Source organism: Parasteatoda tepidariorum, chromosome 10 (assembly GCF_982258835.1).
Source record: "Parasteatoda tepidariorum strain Cologne lab strain chromosome 10, Ptep-v5.0, whole genome shotgun sequence".
NCBI classification, from domain to species: domain Eukaryota; kingdom Metazoa; phylum Arthropoda; class Arachnida; order Araneae; family Theridiidae; genus Parasteatoda; species Parasteatoda tepidariorum.
The window spans coordinates 76,701,938-76,720,289 of record NC_141764.1 but is presented as its reverse complement, the minus strand read 5'-3'; the positions used below and the strand labels follow the sequence as shown (position 1 = coordinate 76,720,289).

The 18,352-nt window shown below is 30.5% G+C and overlaps 1 protein-coding gene across 2 annotated transcripts in view; it reads right to left on the bottom strand.

The window, feature by feature from the left end:
• Positions 1-18,352, bottom strand: part of LOC107437515 (U-scoloptoxin(01)-Cw1a) — a 29,099-nt gene that overhangs the window by 4,352 nt on the left and 6,395 nt on the right. The window contains exons 1-3 of one of the 2 annotated variants that reach the window (XM_016049587.4): positions 16,444-16,589; positions 9,251-9,301; positions 1,784-1,809 (exon numbers count right to left, since the gene is read on the bottom strand). In XM_016049587.4, the coding sequence (XP_015905073.2) occupies positions 1,784-1,809; positions 9,251-9,301; positions 16,444-16,477 (111 nt within the window). In that variant the 5' untranslated portion in view covers positions 16,478-16,589. Of the gene's footprint in view, positions 1-1,783; positions 1,810-9,250; positions 9,302-16,443; positions 16,590-18,352 lie in introns of those variants that run through there. The other variant, XM_071184150.2, reaches the window with a different exon arrangement.

Here is an 18,352-nt window from a genome sequence, read left to right as displayed (position 1 = left end):
ATGTTTCTGCTTTAGGCGAAAGAAACTCTAAATAACATTTTTACCGGAGCATTCTATATAGGGCTTTTATTATCTGAATTTATTGGACTTTAAAATATCGGATGAATCTAACTATTCTATATTGGACTAGTATTGGCTAAATAATGGCTAAAACTGTAGGCTGAATTGGACAATTCTATAAATAGCCCATACAAGCTGAATAATGTCAATAAAATAGCGGGAGAATCCGACAATTCTTTAAAGGGTCTATACTGGCTGAATAGTTGCTATAAATATGGGTTGGACTGGATATTTTTATATTGGGCCTACATTGGCTGAAAATATTTAATAAGGTATGGGATAAATCTGATGATTCTATATTGGGGCCTATATAGACTGCATAATTTCTGACAATATAAGCTGAATATTCTATATAGGGCTTGTTAATTTTATGTAGAGCTTGAGGATGTCATGTTTGGATTCAGAATCTTACTAAATTTTGCGTTCGAAGTGAAGATTTTATTTTTTTACACAGAATGTACTAGTATATTTTATAGTAAGCAACCTCTCGATTTTAACCAGGCTCTCGATTCGTAATTTCTGGGCTTACATAGGCTGAATAAAGACTATAAAATGTTGGGTGAATCTGACAATGCTACATAGGTTCTATAGAGCCTATATTGCATAGTCAATATATTGACTGAATAATGGTTGTAAAATATAATGTGAAATATTAGCTGATTATGACCCCTTTAACTCTTATCGGGCCAAGAGTCGTGAATATTAGTTTGCTAAGGGCTCAAGTCATTTTACTACTAGGGTAGTTACTACGAAAATTTCTGTTTTAGTTAGAAAAAACACATGGGGGCCAGGCTAGCCTGGTTGGTAGTACGTTGTTCTCGTCTTCGTGAGAACATTGGTTTGAATCCCGTCGGCTGACAAATTCCCGTGTATTAAATGGGGACTGAGGAACATTAAATCTGTCTGGGTCGCGAAGTCCCTTAAGTTCCTCCAACAAATCAATACGCTTGGCCACCTGCCCGGCATGACTCTGAAACTTAACATTTTTATTATTATATTTAATTAATAAATACATTATTATATGATTGCTTATTATTTTGTAAAAATATAATGTGTTTTAAATGATTTAATGCTCACAATAGTTAAATAGCATTTTAAAGTACTCGGACTGCAAACGGTTTGCAAGTTAACCAAAATAAATTATATCATGGTTGCCAAGTTGCACGGTCGTGAGGATAGATCAGGCTAAGTGGAGCTAATACGCTTAGTTAACACAGGAAAACTAAGCAATTTCGTCAAAATTTAATTGTTTATCATCCTAAAATAATAGATCTTTTATATAAATGGTAGTATTATTGAATTGTCATAGTTCTTTTGAAACTTCAAAATCCAAGATTCATAAATTCAGGCATAAATGAAGCTATCATTAACAAATTTTGCTCAGCGACTGTACAAGTTGGCATACATTTAATATGTATAATTATAATTTTTTTTTTAAAAAACTCTCCCAATAAAAAAATATTTATTAAATATTTAATAGTTTAAAATTCTCTTGAAAGCGATACAAATAAAATTAAAATAATGATTTCTTCATAAACTTAAGTGGCACCACTCAATTAATATATTTTATTATATAATATTGCTTTAAGAAAGTTTCACAACTTGTAATTCATAATACTTGTTCTAGGATAAGTGCGATATCATGCTGTTATTTTTGTTACTTTTTTTAAAGCACGTTATGAAACATAAGTTTTTCATACTTAATAAAACTTAGATTTCTTACTTTTGTAACTGTCAAAAACACTGCACCTGAAAATAAAACAAATGTAACATATTTAATAGTGCATTTAAAAAATTATTATCATAATTATTTAAATACAACACTTAAGTTCTAAAAGTTGTTGCTATCAAAAGTTTTAAAACAAAACAACTAGGCGTGATAAAACATCCTTTTATTTAATTTCTATTTGCGATAAATGAATTCCACAAGCCCGATTTGCCGCATTAAATAAGACCAACATCAAGTTGGTAAAACTAATTGGTTTTGGGTTTAAAACATTATTAATTTATGAGAGTTTTGTGCATAAAATAGTTATTCGTCACTCCTACTTACCTCCCCCCCCCCCAAAAAAAAACCTATACAGTAAAACCTCTAGGGTGTGGCCACTCTCTGTTCCACAATAAAATGGTCGTTAATGGAGGTTGGCCGTTATTAAAGACTTCATTGACTTCAAAATGTTTTCGAATATGCATGAATTTTCGCAACCGATTTTAATTTGACTCAGTGTCATTTTCTTGGTGCAGAATTTCACTTATGTTGACGTCATAAAAACCGAATCTGTAATAAAATGTACATAAAGTGGTAATAAAATGTATAATATTTATAATATGTATAATGTATAATATTTTTTATCTTTGTTGAATGACCACTATTACGCTTAAATAATTTAACTAAATGTGCCGGCCTGGTGACCGAGCGGTTAGCGTGCCTGACTGCGGAGCCATAGGCTGCGGGTTCGAATCCCGCTCTGGGCATGGATGTTTCTCTCTCTCTTTGTGCTGTCCTCTGTTGTGTGTGTGTATGATGCGTGAATGTGGCCCACCCTATAAACGGGTTTGTGGCAGTGTGGCGTGGGCAATGTTGCTCGCCTCCGTGACTTTGGTTCACAGGTGCCCACTGGGTAACGCGAAATGAGCAACAATTCTGGCACAGTATAGGCAAGATTCAAATTCAGTGCCTGCCATTGGAAAAAAAAATTTAACTAAATGTATAAAAGCCTTTACTACGTTATATAAAAATATTAAGTTTTTGCTTAACTAAAATATTTACTGCTTTCAATAGTAAAATCAATCGTTATCGCTGCCACTTCAAAGAATAATAATTCTTACATCGCGACTGACGAGATAACTCGTCTTCCAGGAATACTCATTGTGCTCTATTGCTGATTTAGTGAATATGGTTATTGATTACAATTGCATACCTGCCAAATTGTACGGTCGTTGAAAAAAGTTTACAAAGTGGTAGTAGGACAACAATTAAAATTGAAAAATTTCCTAATAACGAAGTTATTAAGACATCCATAAGCATAATTAGCAAACAGATATTATCAATCTATTTTTTTTTAAATTATTGATACGTCGTGGTAGTTGAAAATTTTTTTGAAATTTTAAACTTCAAAATTTAATATGCCAAAACGCTAATGGTTTCTATCTCTAAGAAAATTATTTCTCAACGGCTGTACAAGTTGGCAGCTTTGCAATTTATTTTTCATGGTAAGATAAACAAGTTTTAAAGGAATTTGCTTCTTATATCAATTTCAGCGCTGCAGGGGGACTCTAAGCACAGAGGGTGTGACAAAGGCGTGTCATTGCCGAGATGAAAGTGTGAAGCAGAAAGTGTAAAGAAATAAAACAATTTTAATAAAAATAATAATATAGAATAGGCCATTTTATACTAACCATAAAAAAATTTAAAATGGTTAATATCAAAATTAAATGGCTGTTATTTCTTTGAAATTTACGTTATGGTATTTGAAATGTAACATTGCAGATCACAATGAAAACAAGTTACTTTCTGTCACCAACAATAAGGATTAAAAAAGTATCGTTACTTTCTGTCACCAACAATAAGGATTAAAACAATATCGTTACTTTCTTTCAGAATCTTTAGAAAGCATTCAAAGCCATATTATATACTTAATAGCATAAAGCACATTAATAATCGTTAAAAAGGGCATAGAATAATTACAAATTCTACGGGAAAATGTGTGCTTTTAAACAATGAAACATTGCGATTCTGTGAAAGAATTGGATAAAAACGAAGCAGCCGCAGATGGCGTATTGTTCTTTATGGATTTTTACGCAATCAATGGAAGTCGGCATGGGATTCGGGTCGCTCTATTCTCTTCTACAGATTATCTGATAAACTGATATCGCTTGGGAGTTATGATGAATTTCCCCTCTTTGTGTCAAAAGTTAAATGATGACACTTTTTCGATGGGAAACGGTTTGTTCATCACGATAGGAAGAAGATTGTTCGAAATGGTCGATTCTCAATTTACAGAAAGACTTAGGTCTACAAATTGGAGATCATTATTTATATAATCTGCAACTAAAGTAAAGCGATCGGTTATGTTGGTTTTACTGGTTGGTCTACAAGTGTTACTGTTTACGAAGATTAAAGAGTGGACTGTAAAATTAATAAATATTTTATTACGGGACGTTTACTGTAGAATGTCCTATACGAAGAACGATATATTTTTAATTGATATCCATAGTTTTGTTATAGGACGCTCACCATAGAGCATCCTCATCGAAGGATGAAAAATGTGCACATTATTAATTAATTACAAAATTAAATAACAATAAAAAAGACATGTTTAATTTTTTAAACACATTTAATGAAACTAAATTGAAGAAAAAATTTTGATCGCCGAAATTCGATCACAGGTTACTCATTGGCAAAATGAAGAAAATAACAAAAATATCGTTCAAATGATGAAATTCTCTTTTATTCACAACTCAAGAAGTATTTATGGGATCTCTCTGGTCCCATATCTCAAAAACAACTCACCAACTTAATACATAACAAAATTAAAAGTGAAAAAAAAAGAATTCTAAAAAAATAATCAAGCAGCAGCGGTCGCCATAGCAACGCATGCAATGACGACACATGCGCACTTTTTACTATTACTTTTGAACACAGTTGTAAAGTGTGATGACGTCCAATAAGGTGCGCACGCCATCAAACACAAAACAACACCCATTTTGCCAATGGGTAACAAGTAATAATTATCGAAACAAAACATTATGAGAAACAATCGCCAAATTGGCGAACTATCTTTTACATGGCTACAACAACAGTTGCAATGCAATATTTTTTTCTTGAATCACTATCATTAGAGATAATAAAATACAAATGAAAACTTATTAATTAAAATTAATAAAAGTTTTTTTAGTGTCCCTAGGGATGAATTTCCACTATTTGTGTCAAAAGTTAAATGATGTATACTCAAATATATAATTTATGTATGTTTGGAGTATTTATTCGCTGTTGGTACCGAACCTCTCATCTTCTAAGTATCGCTTTTTAGGAGCATGCGTTGGCGACGGCTTTTTCAAGTTGTCCCCCACACACCCACGACAAATGAGTACAAACTTTAATATTGCGATGCATTGTCAAAATCGCGATATTTTCACAATTAATCGAATTATTTTTGCATTGGTGTCAAAAATTTTGTTACCCAAGTAAAGTTTAGCAACATTTACAACAAAATCGTAATTAATAATTATCGCTTTGCATTATATTCAGGATATTATCATAATCGATGCACCTATGGGTATTATTGGTAACCGGTGACCTGTGTTAATCAGAAGCTGGCGTTGCTCTATTTGTTGGTGAACTTGGCTTCATGACACCAATAACAGATAATTGCTAAACATTTTTATATAGCTTATATTTTTATTTAAAGTAAAATAATATAAAGTTTGAGAATTTGAAATTCGTGATAAAAAAAAACTAACAATTAATTATTATTATGAATTGGTAATAAACCATTTTAGTATTAGAATTTATTAAATTTGAAAGCCTAAATATAAATGCTGTTTGGACGAATAAGAATATTTATGTTTAACAGTAGTACTGACCTTGAAATGTAATATTATTTTCGTATCTGTTTCTAGCACATTTTACTTTTGCACTTAAGCTACAGGTTTAGCAAGATTTAAGGATATTTAATTTTTTCTACTGGTTTCTGTCTGTTTCATTTTTTAAATATTTTCAAAAATATTGTTTCCATGACAACGCACGTTTTAATTTATAACAAAGATTTTCCAGTATGAAACTGTGTCCGAATCTCATTTTGCAGGAAAGAGGTGAATATTTATGAACAACCCTTTGAAAATTTGCAAATTGCTGAATAAAAATTGCTGATATAAAAATTCTAGAAGATTTTTAAAATAATAGGTAATTATCTATTTCGAAAAGGATGGTTTGAAATTAGTTTAGGAGCATTTGACCAGTGTATCTAAATTCGGGGTAAAATAATTTAATTAAACATTTATGAAAAATGTTTATTAAAAAAAATGCAATTTAATATAAATAAAAATATATACGTTGTAGGCTAATTGAAAAATTCGTGTATGCAAATGCCAACGGCAATTTTTAAATTAGCCAAATTAATACGAAAAAAAATTTTTTTTTTTTAAATCTGCCTGACATGTTATAGGCTATCTAGGAAATCTGCTTATTGTTATTGTGGATCATTGATATTGTGGACTCGGTGTTATTGTGTATACTATTTCTCATAGACGGAGTTCTTCACAGTGTGGTATTAATTAGTTAAAATACGATCCGACCATTTAAATCATGTTTTCCTGTTATTAAATATTTTCTTTTCTAGAAGTGTGAGTGCTATAATTTGAGGTATTTAACTCAGAATGAAGATTCACACATCTAGCATGGATTAAAGAAACGAAAAGAATAATTGAGCCCCCAGATTATCGGAAGTTACAGCAATTAACCTAAAAACGCGTTTTGACTGATTAGAAAATACTGAGGATTTTTCCAATCAGCTTGGCTCCTAGCAAGATATTGATGACGTTTCGAGGATTTTGAAATTAGTCAACGATTTAATTTGCGATAAGCATCGAATTTTTGTTGATTTTTTTTTTTTACTTAATTTGTTATTCCAAAGTTTATGCATGAAAGTATTAACAAAACATTTATGCAATCTTGAAAACTCTAAAATAATCCATTTTGTTCAAAAGTTACTTTAAATTATTTATTTTTGGAAAATTTAGTTAATTATGATTACAACTAAAGTTAAGACTTTTTAATCAGCGCTTCGCGCTCTCATATTTCTTTTTAATAATATGCTAGTAATTTATTATAAATGTGCATATCATATTATTTAGATGTCGCTAAAATTCCCGAATGTTTTTTGTAATGCGACCCTTACTAATACTAGCTACTAATTGTTAAATAATTACTCCACATATTGAGTAAAAATACTGGTAAAAATTTCTGTAATATTGAAATAATATTTTTAAAATTAAAGTCACAAAAATCTGATAATTTGTTAAAATAGAATTTTGTAAAATAGCTGATTTAACGTTTAGAATAGAGCCCCATTATAGAAACTATTTTTAAACAAAGTGCCTATTATTATCGTGTCAGGTGCTTTAAATACGATATGTTAAAGTTGTGAGCTTTAAAAAAAGCGTATTTCCGTAAAGATTGTTGAAATATATTAAACTTTTATGTTATCAATGTTGTAAAAATAAATAAAACAATAGTCGATAGCAACTAAAACTTTATCAGCTTTTTTTTCACAATCATCAATATCATGATCTCAGTCGTTTTACCGATTACGCAGACGATCTGGTTTAACATAAAGAATTTATCTGCGCAATGCAAACGATTTATGCAAATTTACTTGTGATGGAACTCGGCAATATCTCTTTGGAACATTACGAAAGTCAAAAATAAGAAAGTGTAACTTCCAAATTAGAAATCCTTGAAAGGAATATCAAAGTCGTGATTTCTTTGTGTCGTCCTCCATTAGATTTCACTTTCATCAAGCAAAGACTCGCGGTGAGAGGAACTCAAGCGTGGCGAAAAGAATTGTGGCTTGCTTTTGCTGTTTTAAGATAAAAAATGGCGATAAGAAGAAATGGACCTTCACTATCATTTTCACTGACATATTGTTTCATTGTTAAGAAATTTTACAACCCATTTTGTTAAATTTCTCCAAATGATGATAATGAGGATGTGTAAATTCTTAAATGGCTTTGAATAGGCATTATATAGCACTAAACGGAATTCTATGCGTATGGAATAATGAATTTATACAGCGATAGATAGGCGGCCTATTTCTTCAGTCACTTCAGTTTAAATAAGTCTAAAGCTATTATGATAACCGGCGAAACAATTCCATCGAATTATCCAACATCACTATAAAACGATTTCAACGAATAAGCTTTCAACGAAACTATTCAACAGTACTTATTATGTATCTTCTGTATTTGTGATTAAACAGTATAACTTGGCAAATAGCTAGAAGTGACAACAACTAACACTTTTTATCTCTTCTGAAGTTAAATTATGTCAATTAAAAATACTTTTTTTGGGATAAAAAAAAACCCTTTTAGGGCTTGGTCTCCTGATAAAATTTTCATAAACTCTTTTACTACTTTTAATCAAACTCTTGATCCTGTCACTTAGTACATGTAAAACAGGTAAAACTTATAAGGTATAAGAAATTAACCATTAACCGTCTTTAAACAGCCGACCCAATTTTCTGGTTTTACGGCTACTAATGTTCAACTCCGTAGCCTTGTAATTTTGAACCCAATCCAGAAAACAAGAAAACTCCTGGATCAAGTATTGAGTGAAAATTGTCTTCGTGGAGGGCATTTTGATGGAACTAACCCGCAATTGCGTTACAAAAAAAAGAAAAACCACGAAACCTCCCACGGTTAGCCAGACGGCCCGGGGACTCTAACCCATGATCCGCTAGGATATTTTCTATCAGCACTGTGGTCGGTGCAAGCCGGATGCGAAATTCGATGATCAAGTCGGATGCGCAAGCCTTACTCTAATTGTCAAATAACTTCAACTTAAGATTTTGATTTTATTTCTTAGTTTTTGTTTCAGTCATCTAGCAATTTCAGTCAGTTTGGTATTATACCAGACGTTGGACGTCTTTACCTGAAGTGTGAACGAAATGCAAATAAAGTTACAGAGAGAGATTAACGAATACGAATTAACGAATACAGAGACGTGAACGAATACAAATGATACAGATAGAGATTCGTATAAGTCTAGTCGTAAAGAATAATATTCAAAGCATCATTAATGTTTGCGAAGCGAGCACCATCCATTGTAATTAGTGATAAAAAAGGTTTTAGTGACTTTTTAGTTTGAACACACAGTTAGATCTTGATGCTGCAAAATTTGGCCTTCATCCAACGTCACTCTCTTGTGGTCTTGAGCTCTAAGTAATCCTATGAGTCTGGGGATCCGATGGACTCTGGTTCTAAGTAATCCTTTCTAACTCTGATTCGGATGAAATCGGGCTGTAAGTAATCATATGTATCTCTAGTTCGGGTTATTTTTCGGGCTCGGTTGGCCAGAAACTCCGAAAGCAAGTCCAAACTTATCTCTAATACGCATAGTATAATAATTATATTCATAATTTATAAAATATCCACAATTTAAATCGTTCGTAATTTTAATAATGATACTTACATAAAAGGATGAATATTATAGAAAAATTCATATCCATTTTCTTCCTCCTGCCTGAAATTGAAAATGGAATTATATGTATATTACAATCATATTAAATAGTAACTAGCAAGCTAGAAATCAGAAATTTTTTTAGAATAAATATATGTTATGCAGTCAAAACATGTTGAAATCAGTGGATTTAACAAAATATAAGAAAGAAGAAGTGGTTAAATGTGGTTTTTATTTTTACATTATAAGGCTTTAGTAAAACATAAATTAGGTCATCTTACACGTTTTCTGAATATTAAAGAAATATTTAAGCCGATAAAACCCCATGAAAATTGTCTTCAAATAATAGCTATTTATAATGAACAATAACGTAAAATGTTAAACGATTTTGGAAAAAAGCAATATTAAGATTGAATTTTGTTTTCAGATTAATCGATTTATAAAATATAATAAACGGGTAGTAGTGAATTGTGATCTTTAGTTTTATGTTATAAGTATTTAGTAAAATATAAATTAATTCGGGTGTATCTTTCTAATATTAAAGTTTAATGAAACAGAACTTAGTCTAGTGTGGTCATTATTTTTAAAAAATATGAAATTCATTCAATGTGGCTTTTATCTTTACAGTATAAGAATTTATGAAATAAAAATTACTTTGGTGTGAACTTAATTTTGGCATTATCAGGATTTAATGAAATAGAAATAGTCAAGTATGGATCGTATTATCATGACATCAATTCCTTAGTCTTTCGTTGCGCACTGATTCCCAACTTATGGCAATCAAAACAAACAGTGGTCATAGGATTTCTCGGTGTTAGCCAAAATTACTGTTAAGCAAAATAAATTATTTTTCCAGAAACTAGACATATTGAAAACTATGTGGAAAAACTATTATAGAGATGCTAGAGAGAAACTACATGTATTGTTGGATAAATATTAAGCTTTGATTACACTAGTTAACATGGATATTGTACATGGGATATTGGAATTTCAACACAGAACTTTTTTTATCTCGCAGCTATACGGAGATGCAGACATGCTTCGGTTTGTGGGTAAATATATACTAGTGGTAGCAAAATTATTTTAAAGTTTATAAGACCCGCGGGAACCCTGAGAAAATTCATTCTCGTAAAGAGTGAAAGTTGACAAGAATGGGATTCATTAACATTCGGATAGTGCCTTTTTTTTTTTCGACATGAATTTGTTTGGCCGAACAAGGAACAAAAAAAAATAAGATATGAAATTGCTGACTGTTTTTTCAATTACTAATGATTACCCTAAACAGTAACAAAGAGTTAATGCTCGATTTTTGTTTTTATTTATTTAACGAGAGCGTTGAAAATTATACCTTAATGTTTTTTTCATTTTTTTTTTTTTGGCGAGGAAAGTTATTATTTTTATTTTATGCCTTGATTTTTGTTTCCTAATTTATTTAGTTTATTTCACTTTTTATTTAAATGCAAATAAATTTTTAAATGTTGGAAATGTTTAAATTTTTATACTTTTTAACGTTTTTAAATCATTGGATTTACACCAAACTTCAAAATTAAATTCAAACTTTTTTTACTTTAATTTAATTTCAATTGTATAATGCTACAAGAGGACATAACAATACGACTGTGAATAGACTACTTCTGCAGCAAGGCATCTTTTTTTCCAAACTGCAAAAAACGGTTATAGCTTCACTTACGTAGTGTAAAAACTTAATGTTTCATCTCCCATTTAATTTATAAAGATCATTTGGATTGTCTCACTCATGTATCAACTTCCATACTGTCGGAAACTGCTTTCAAATAGGCATAAAATTAGCTGTTTTATCGTATTAATTATTTGCCGACCAAATTGGCGAACATTCGTATGTTTGTCGCCAAGCATTTAATTGCGATAAATTAGCTATTGCTAAGCCCGATTTTTGTCAATAATAATTAAAATTTATGTATGAAATTAAATTACGATAAATTAAATAATATAAGCATCAATTTAAAGACACTAGAACAACTAGTACCCCCAATAAAAAAGCGCTCCCTAGCGGTGTATGAGGAAATTTCCGTCTACAAGCTGCAGTGCGATTCTCCAATCCTTATAATGTGCCCAGCTTACTCTCTGCATTTATTATCTCTTTAACCCTCTAAGTGTACCGAATCATCCTGTATCATATGTTTTAACCACTTGGGGACGGGTGATTCATACAAGCATTCGTACAAAATCAGAATCAGGATGTAAATAAATAAAAAACGGTAGCTTAAAATGTAGGCGTTGCTAATTTGACAGACTTACTTTGCTTTGAATTTAATTATTGTTAGTTTAATCATATATATAATCAATGTTAATTCAAAGTATAACTAAATAGTTTTATTTTGAACAAAGTAATGGTGAATTAAATAAATCAAACAATTATAACTCCGCCCACAAATAAACTGCTAAAGAATTACTTTGATTACCAGTTTTATCTTATTACCCTGATTGATACACTTTTATGCTGGCACGTATTTGTGACCGTCGGCCCGAAAGGGTTAAGTGTTAATAATTAACAGTGTTCACGGATAATTTACTTCTATTGTTATAAAAGTAGAATTTAAATGTTTTTCCTACCAGTACGTTGCAATTTCCCAAAAGTAGATACCCCTGAATTAGTACTTTGCAATCCTGATTAGCACGAATACTTATATGATAAATTAAAATTATATGCATGCAAGATTCAAGCACTTGGGTGTGTGTGTAGTAGTTTAAAGTGGAAGCAATTTCAAATAAATTGGTTACCACTTTTATTAGTTTAATGATTATGTCAATCTTTCATAAATAAGTATTGAAGGCCTAGAATGTCAGCATAATATTCTTGAGCAAAAAAAAGAAGCATTTTGAAATTACTAGAGATAAACCGACTGATTTGATAATATATAAATACTAGTCTCAGTAACAGGAAATAATTACATCAACAACTAGTTGAACTTTTATGACACCAATGAATTCTAGTTTAAAATCGATAAAAATGATTTCGTTATTGATAGAAATATTAGATAAGAAAGTGACATAAAATCTAAATATAGTTTGTTTTTAATCATGTAAACAAGTTATAAATGTGACAAATCTATTTACGAATTGAGGCTTAGATTTTAGGATAATGCATATAGTTTGGAGAAAAACTGAAACTTAATTCTCGAAACGTTAATAACTAATTTATTTTACATAAACAAGTGTAATTTTCGTGGCGGTAATATTAAAAACGCAAACAGTTGGAAATTTCATTACAGCATTTAATTTAAAAACTTTCTTTCATAAACTGTTTGATATTTTCTAAATATCAAACAGTTTATGCCCATGAATACAAATTCTTTTTTAAAAGTGATCTATATTATAGAGAAATTTATCATATATATTTGAGAATTGAATCTGTAGTGGTTTACAAGTAAATGAGACAAACCTATTTTATTCAAAAATTTAAAAAAGATTTTGATATACATTTGCTACCACTATCTTATTTTTACTAGATTTTGTATTAATCGCTTCTTTCGTATACTTGCTTAACTTCATAGTCCCTTCATCATTCATACAACCTACAAATATCCGCCCGAAAATAACCCATGATCCATATATCACAGAAGATATTTTATGTTAGCACTGTGATCGGTGCTAGCCGGGAGCACAATTCGTATTGAAGAGCGCTCTATCTCTTAAGTCACCAAGGCTTCGATTTATTATAAGCCGGAATCAAGATATTTTGTTTTTAAATTTTGAAAGTTTTTTTTAAGATTTTGAAAAATACTTCGACCAATTTATTAAAGACCAATGCAATCATGAGATTAAATTAAAAGGATGCTTTCTTATGTTAGCTGCCACTTCCACTAGGAAAAAAAATCAGCTACCTGTTCTAAAATTCTAAGGAATTATTTGTCAGTTATTAATAGTAACATTTTGCGCTTTCACATAGCATTCCTCGCAGTCATGTACGTAGGTTCAGCATGAACTTTGTAGAGAACCGATTGTTCTGTGTTAGTTACGCTGCACGGAACCTACGTATGAAAACGCGCGAGATGCTCTGAAAATTCATTCTGATTTATTTATGCATGTCTGTAAAACGTACTTTTCGCAGATAATTGCTAATAATGGAGTAATTAGTTCGAAATTTTTTAGTTTCTCGCTACAATAACAGATTTTTTTTCACCACGGCAATTGTAGAATAATAAGGATGCATGTTTTAAAATTTTTGTTAAAAAAAATATTCGAATGATGATAGGCATTAATTATTCTAGAACTTGTTAGATTGTTAGATTAATTAAATTAGTTAAGTTAATTAGTTTAAATTAGTTAAATTAGTTAGATTAGTTAAATTGTTAGATTGGTAAAATTCAATAATTTCGTGAATTACTGAGCTTTTAACACTTTACCGACCGGTAGCGGTTCGAACATACTATGCCCTTTCACCGCCCGTTCAGCTGCAGATCGTCCGAGACACCGGCTCGGTTTCGGCCTAGACTGACGCGCGGACTTCACCACTAAATATCAAAAATTACAAATATGATATAAAATGCAACGTTAAATCATCAATATACTGGTTACTGTATTAAAAAGTAGGCGTAACTATCTTTCTTTAACTAATCTTACAAAATATTTTGCTACCACTTAATTAGAACTTTTCCAGAAAGCGGAGCAGTTGGCATCCCTGCATTCATATCGATGAAAAAATCCCGACTTTCCTCGCAGGAAAATCTAGTCGCACCCAGCTGCACGATGAAAAATCCCGACTCTTTTCGCAGGAAAATCTGGTCGCACCCAGCTGCACTCGAGAAAACGACAGCTGAATTTTTTTCAGGGCATGCTGAATTGGTGGAAAACGTAGTCACCACAGATCGGTCAAAAGTCGATTAATCGACGACCGGTCGGTAAGCGCTGGGGAGCAAACGCTGAATAATCTACGGCCGGTCGGTATACGATGAGAACAAAACGTCGATTAATCGACGACCGGTCGGTAAGCGCTGGGGAGCAAACGTCGAATAATCGACGGCCGGTCGGTATACGATGAGAACAAAACGTCGATTAATCGACGACCGGTCGGTAAGCGCTGAGAACAAAACGTCGATTAATCGACGGCCGGTCGGTAAAGTGTTAAGAAAGTTTAATGTCAATTATATTTCTGTTAAAAATAATTATGTCCGTTTGTTCAAAGATTTTATTGCATGTAATTAGTTATGAACAAGTGACTGGAAAACAGTATTACTGAGCTCAATACTGGCAACATTTCTTGCAACTTAGCCAAACAGTAATTCTTTAACTTTCAAATTTTTGTTAAATCTTTACGTTCTTCTGATAAATATGGATCCCAACGATCACGAATCAACCTGCTGATTTTTTCTTTTGTTTTGCTTCATTTGACAAATATGTTTTTACTTATTATGTAAGTAAAAAAAAAATTTTTTTTGTTGAAAATAACGCATTTTTTAGATTAATCAACGAAATATTTAAATAACGTATGATTGAAATTACTGTTTCTTAATTATATATCATTAAAATAGTTGTCCCTTAATTACGTATGATTGAAACAATTGTCCCTTAATTGCGTATAATTTAAACAGATTTGCATATGATTGAATCAGTTATCCCTTAATTTCATATGACTGAAATAATTCTCCTATAATTAATTATAATTGAAATAGTTGTCCCCTCATTATGTTGATCCTTTAACTGCATGTGATAGAAACAGTTATCCCTTAATTCCGTTAACTGAAATTTTTGCCCCTTAACTGTGTATAATGGAAATAGTTAATGGTTGATCAAAATTAAAATAATGATTTGTAGAACATTAGTGGTGCAAACTACCACTACAAATCTTAAATAACAAATCACTAGTATATAAAGCATGTTAACCAAAGCCATCTTGGCGTACCTTTTGATTGATGAAAGTTGGCATAGTCGATAGCAAATAATTAGATCAAAAGTTGTTCAATGTTTGCATTTTCTTACATTTGATATTTTCTCTAGTTATTTTGAGGATAAAGAAAACGTTGATTTATCAAATTCTACCTTCAGAGCATTAGAAAATATTTTACAGATTTGTCTTATAGAGTTTTTACAGACTTATGGAGAAAAGTTGAAGAAAACAATCTTGTAATCACGATTTAAGTAAAAAGAAATCGAGAAAGTAAGGTACAGATTTTTTTTTTTAAACGAACAATGGGAAACTTATTTTTAAAAGCAATTGAAAAATTTCGAAGGATTAATAAGAACGGTTCATTCTCCGTAAACACTTCTATACACTTCCGGTTTAGCCGGAAATTCACAACCTTACAGTTTTACAAATACAAAAAAATCTTACTTTCTTTCATACTTAAATTATGAAGATATTACCTTCTGTTAACTACCACTTTGGGGAAAAAATGACCACAATGTGATGTCAGATCTGAATATTTTTTTTAATTTTTTTAATTAGTTAATAATTTTTGGATAATCGAATATCTTGTATTTGCAGCAAGTTTTAGTAATGAAATATTTGTGATACCAATTTTAAATTGTATGTGGTGTTAAATGGTGCAAGTCTCAAAAATCGACATACTGATCCAATTAGTAATAATTGAATTATCATTTTTTACTTAGTTCGGAAATAATAAGTTCTAATTTGTTAAAATGTTAGCAGTTATAAAAGGTGAGTATTTTTTCTGTAAATTTTGTGTTCAGTTGTAAATAGAGTGACATGATTTGGTGTTCTAAATTGTGTCAAAACCATACGAAGTTATATAAAATGTTAAAATTTTCTTCTACCACTATACATTATGACAATTTGTACCTTTATTAAATTGTCTTGTAGGTAATATGTTTTATATACTAGTCATTTGGTATTTAATATTTGTAGTGGTAGTTAAGCCACAACCTCAAAATTGGAAACTCATTTCTTGTATTAAGATCATTTTCGAGCAAAACATACAATACACATCAATCATAAAGGTTAATGTTTCACTTTATGTTAAATAAAATAAAAAATTTCTAAGGAAATAAAAAATTTAGTAAAATTATAATTAAGTATAAGCATGGCAGTTTAAATGAAAAAAAAATACAGATGATTTTACTCCTAATAGTTGTTAACAAATACACGGTGATTTAAAAAGAATTGACATTCTCAGAGCTGTTGGCAGATCAAATAAATCAAGAACTGCAATACTACGTCAATTTGGATTAGCTATGATTATTCTTACAAATAAAAATATTGTACTTACTCCTAAAGAGAATATTACCAGGAATATTGTCCATAATTCCAAAGATAGATCTCTAAGTAAAGAACTAATATAAAATGCAAAGCTTTTCAATTGCCACCAGCCTTATTAGAGAAGCTTTTCACAACCTTGACTGACATTGTAATTATTCTTAACCACTTATAAGAACAGCTGTTATGCTGTATTTACTATTTTGCATTGTTATCTATACAATACCATTCGTTAAACAAGTTTATTAAGTAGTTATATTCAAATTTAGGAAGAGATTAAACACCTGGTAAGCTTTTGACAAATCCAATAATTCATTGTCAGGTGGATTGAAATCCATTATTGCGTAGAAAGGTCAAATCATTGCCACTTAAGTTAATCTTGAAATACAATTATTGTTTTCTTTTATAGCCTTTATAAACGAAATATTGAAAGAATACTCAACATAAGGCATTTATAATTGAATATGAATGAAGAAAATTGCGGAACAGTTATGTCGTCATTGCATTTTGAGTCAATAGTCGTTTCTTTCGCACAATATTTTAAAAGTATTAAATTATCTAGTTTTGAGTTATTACATAAAATTTTCTTTTAAAAAAATATTTGGTAGATAACTTAATATAATATCCACTTAATTTCAGCATTAATATTTTAGCAGATATTATATAATAAGACTTTTGATATCTTTGCAACATAAGAAATCAAGCCTTAGTTTGTAAAACCTAAAGAATGTTTTTTTTTCTTATAGAAATTACAGTCACGTGAACTTAATACATCAATAACTTGTATTTAAATGTATCTTTTTTTTTTTTTTTTTAGTAAAAACGAGTGACTTCTTTATTCTAATAATATAGTTATTAAGTCACCAGTTTTTATATTTCTGAAAAAAGTATAAGTATTTTTAAAAAAAAATCGGAAGATATAAATTATTTTGTCTTTCTTTCCTAAAAGTTTAAATGAAATGCATCATAAAAATGCATGATATTTATGCTGAAATTAGGTCTACCGGTAAATAAGGTCCGCGAACGATGCAAAAGGTGCTTTTATAAAAAAAAGTGGTAAAGTATTTACCCTTTAATGCATATATAAGATGTTCCGCTTAGTTCTGTCGGATTTATATGCACGCATAATCCTTTGCTCCTTATACAGACATGCCAACTACTCCGGACGAGCCCTAATTATATAAAAACCGGTAAACAGCTACAAACTAAAATTTGCAAATAATTGTCTAATTTTGTTTATTTTTAAGACGGTATAGCACTTCTGAAGTAGCACTAAGTGTCGAATTATATAAGCTTTCGAATTATTTAAAAATAGTCGTGGTTAAAAACCTAATAAATTGAACTTTTTAAACTAAGAATCATACATTAATAAACTACCACTCGAAAACATTTATTTGTTGTCCGGAGCAAGTTGGCATCTCTGCTTATATGATGTGCTCCTTTAACCCTTTCGCGCCGACTGTCACAAATACGTGTCAGCAGAAAGCCGTATCAATCAGGGTAAAAAGATAAAACTGGTAATCAAAGTAAATCTTTAGCAGTTTATTTGTGGGCGGAGTTATAATTGTTTGATTTATTTAATTCACCATTACTTTGTTCAAAATAAAACTATTTAGTTATACTTTGAATTGACATTGATTATATCTATGATTAAATTAACAATAGTTAAAGTAAAAGCAAAGTAAGTCTGTCAAATTAGCAACGACTACATTTAAGTTACCGTTTTTTATTTAATTACATCCTGATTCTGATTTTGTACGAATGCTTCTCTGAATCACCCGTCCCCAAGGAGTTAAACTAGAACATCACCCTTGAATTAAAAGATAAATACTCTACCACTTTCTTTTTGCATTACTGTAATTTATTTACTTGGGTAGAAAGCATTCATGCGAATTTTAGAAGAAGACTTTTTTTTTTCTAAA